A 4,058-nucleotide genomic window follows, 5' to 3' on the forward strand; every position below is an offset into this window, starting at 1 on the left:
CCAGCCTTGGGTTGTGGGGGTGGGGGGGGGATGGGGGGGGGGGGGGGCTAGACTGCCTGTGGGGAGCAAGTCAAGGGTTTTTAATGTAGATGGGTCACTGGGTTTGGTTCTACAGATGTATCATATGGCAGTCAGAGTGGTATAGACATATTTGGAAAGGTCTGTAATGAAATATGCAACCAAATTAAATTGAAACAAAAATGAAAAAGGACTTCATTTAAGTATCATTTTATATCTCTTTTATTTCTCTAATTTAGAAAGCTAGAAGCCAAAGCCAGGTCATAGCCACAAATAAATGCTTAGCTAGATCACAAAAAAGTCCATTTAATTCATCATTACTTAAATAGGATTGTGTAAAGAACACATCACTTTCTTAACTTATTTTTACTGCTGATTTGAATTTTATAGGAAAATATTTGTATTTGCAGAATATTATAAAAAAATAGAAGACTGTAGAAAAATTTCCAGTGTTATTTAGTTAATGAAACTGAAGTTGATAGCACAAAAGAAAGGAAACTGTTCTTCTTACCAATATATTAAGCCAAATGTAAATTTTGTAACTGACAAGGGACAGAAGTTCTATGTTTTTATCATCAGATTTCTGTAAATCTAAAATTGTGAAGCTGGAATTTTTTTAATGTTCTGTCTCTACACATTACAGACACACTGTAGTTCTGAACTGATATACTGAAAAATCTATAAATCTTTTTCTATTGAATTTTATCAACATATGGATATAGCTCTCCCAAGGTTATTCTGACTGAAACAGATAAGCAGGATAAAATCTTAAGTAACTGGAATCCATGGCAGTTTTCCCACTGAGTTCACTGGGGCAAACATTTCCCCCATAATCTTTTAAATGCAGAGATTACATGCAGCCCTGGCTGTAAAACTGTGTTAAGATCTCTGGAGTGGAGCTGGATGGATACTTTTCAGGGCAAATTCTCACGATTTGCATAACCAGAATGCCCTTCCTGAGTGATAGCAGCTCAGACCTCTGTAAAATCTGGAATGTTAGTGAATGCTGTGTTTTAAATAGTTAAATACTATGCATTTGCCTACTTCATAAATAGCTTACACTATATATTTTAATTTAACTGACTCTTAGAAGTGTTGCACAACTATAAAATGAATAATCAGTATCCATTATATTGTGTATACCTTGCAAACATACATACATACAATAAAAATATTACTAAGTTGGTAACAGAAAGTAATGCTGGTCTATGATTTAATTTCTTCCAGTTGCTTTAATTTTATTAACATTTGTCATATATTATCCAGTCATTTTTTTTCACTGTGAATGACTGTGTTCACCTCACTCATGGTAATCCACATGTCCTTGTATGTTACTCATTTCAGTTGCAATAGCTTGTTGTTTTTGCCTTTTTTTCTTGAAGTAGAAACATATTGCACATCCAGTTCCTACTAGAATAAGGACCAGAACACCTGCGAACCAATGGATGCTGGTGGAAGTGTGGTCGTGGATAACCGGACCGGTCACGGTGGGCCGAGGGTATACGAACAGGTGGGATTAGCGGCGGTTGAGTCTGAGTGGCACACAAGCTTATGGTTCCAACTAAAGGGGTTTATTTAACTTACGCTTTGATGGCGTAGGCAAGTTCTTCGGTTACAGTGTAAACAACAAAGGGGTCCTTTGGCCCATGGGGTTCTTAGGTGAGCCCTTGCTTTCTAACCCCGGAGGGCTAGGGGCGGCTGCTCAACCTAATAGTCCCAGGGTTGGTCAACGGCTCATAAACAGGACAGATAAACAAGGGAACTGTAACAAAACAAAGTCCAACGTGGACGAAAGCAGGCTGCAAGAGATGCCAAAGTCAATGGAAAACAGTGCCGAGGTCGATGCCGGAACGATGGGACGGACGGATGGTCGAGGATGAGGGCCGAGGTTGGAAGCCGTGGAATCAAGGTAAGTTCGGTTTGAGAGTCCATTAATCAGTATCAGAAATCGTAGTCGTAGCCGGTGCCAGGTAGATCGAACGCCAGAAAATCAATAGGAACGGATCGGAAAATCGCTATAGGAGGAGACCGATAGGCCGCAGAGCCTAACTGAGGGACAGACCCTGACAGCCAGCCTCTGTCCTCAGTTCAGCGGGTCTCTCCCCGAGGGAGGGGCTCCTTAACCTTTTATAAGAATTTAGTAGCCAATTGGAACGCTCCCCTCACAGAATTTTCTGGTCTGATTACGTCAGGCAGTCAGAGAACTGAGCATGCGTCTGACTGAGCTTTGTATCTAACTGAGCATGCGCATGGTGGAAAAGTAGGTCACGCTTGATTGACAGGCCCTCAGGTCACCCAGGGGGCACGTGCTGGGTGAGCCTTGGAATTTTCCACTCAAAGACTAAAGTGCGCATGCTAGCTTTTGACTCTTCTGTGTTGTCAGCACCCATAACTTAAGATTTTTCCGTGACAGGAAGATGTAAGAACACCTTTATCCATTTTTTCTCCTGCAAATACACAGAAACTGCTATACTTGTGGATGATATTAGAGATAGCAATATTCTGATAGTGATATCTCTAAACCAAAGTGATATCTGTAAGCATAATTCTACAGGAAGCATGTTAAACATAAATGTTTTAAATCCATAGAGATATTTTGCTAACAGAAACAAAAAAGGAAAAATAAAAGGTTATATTAAACCAATTTAACTTCATATTAAATCATTTTTCTGCATTTATATAAAAATAAGGATATTGTTTTTATTATTCAAGGAATGCTTTTAAAATAATTATACTGTCCCAAAACTCATTCTAAATAATTATGTTTTTATTCTATTTAGGAATTGCCTTAATTTTCTTTGAAGGAAATAAATCCTACCTTTATTCTTTGGTTGTTTTTCAGTAAGTCCAGCATCAATAACTCTCAAAAAGAAAACAAGTAAAATATTTATGCTGCATGCTCTCAAGTAGATTTACCATAAAATCCTGAAAGCCCCTTCTTCTACATTCTTCATGTTTTTTATGCCATTGCATAAGATGCGACTGAGAATGCATGAATTTCTAAATGGCTAATTCTGATAAGCATGTGAATATTTTCAAACAAGATATCTGGCAGGGAATCAGGTTCTTGCAGGTTTTCCAGTATTTCCCGTATCAGGCTCTGGTACTTAGAAATATATAGGCACTTTCTGAAAACATGATTTCTACTAGGCCTGTGTGAAGCAGCAAGTATTCACTTTGGATTTGGATTCGGCTGATTTGGAAGACAGTGATTTGGAGGACCGTGATTTGGATCTGAAGATCTGAAACACTGTCCTGACTTGATTCATCCAAATCATATCCGAAAGATTCAGCGCTGCTTCAGCTGGCTGGGCAAGCAGCAGCAGGGCAGAGGCTCCACTCCAAGCACTGCTGCACCTGCATCCCATGCCTCCTCCACCCCACTCCCCGAGTAACATGCCCCCCCACCCTGACTGGGCAGCTCTCCTCAGCCCCAGGCCCAATCCCTCCCTCACCCTTCCCCAACAGACTTACAAGCTGGAGGCAGCTATCAGTTGCTTGTTTACGTCTATGGCTGGATCTCAAAATCTTTTCTGCATTGATTCAAAGTTTTTAATTGTGTCTCCAGATTTGATTCAGGTTTGAAGATTTGGTCCCCGAATCAGACCAAATCTCCTCCAAATGGAATTGGCTACTGAAGCTTCGCACAGCCCTAATTTTCACTATCCAGATGATACATTCTAACACACTTCTCATTTTTGAAGGCTTTCCTTCATTCCACCTGAAAAAAGTCTACTACAGTTTTGTTTACTCATAACTACTGAGATAATGTTAAAAACACATTCAGAAAACACACTCAGGCAGGAGAACTGTGGCTTCAGTTGGGTGATAAATAAGGGATAGTTCCTTGCTTGTGATACCCAGGAGAAGGGACTTATAGGTTCATAGTTTCATAGTTTCTAGGGTCGGAAGGGACCTGAGCAGATCATCTAGTCCGCCCCCCTGCCATGGCAGGAAGAGCACTGGGGTCAAATGACCCCAGTAAGGTGGTCATCCAACCTCCTCTTAAAAACCCCCAGGGTGGGAGCCTGCACCACCTC

At 40.5% G+C, this 4,058-nt stretch overlaps 1 protein-coding gene across 1 annotated transcript in view; it reads right to left on the reverse strand.

The window, feature by feature from the left end:
- Positions 1–222: 222 nt before the first annotated feature.
- LOC109291348 (macrophage mannose receptor 1-like) overlaps positions 223–4,058 on the reverse strand; it is a 6,054-nt gene continuing 2,218 nt past the window's right edge. The window contains exons 2-4 of the mRNA XM_019508327.1: positions 2,837–2,878; positions 2,436–2,465; positions 223–1,476 (exon numbers count right to left, since the gene is read on the reverse strand). Coding sequence (XP_019363872.1) covers positions 1,319–1,476; positions 2,436–2,465; positions 2,837–2,878 — 230 coding nt within the window. The 3' untranslated portion in view covers positions 223–1,318. The remainder of the gene's footprint in view (positions 1,477–2,435; positions 2,466–2,836; positions 2,879–4,058) is intronic.

The sequence above is a fragment of the Gavialis gangeticus genome, unplaced genomic scaffold (genome assembly GCF_001723915.1).
Source record: "Gavialis gangeticus isolate Ggan-Ray unplaced genomic scaffold, GavGan_comp1, whole genome shotgun sequence".
Classification (NCBI taxonomy): Eukaryota; Metazoa; Chordata; order Crocodylia; family Gavialidae; genus Gavialis; species Gavialis gangeticus.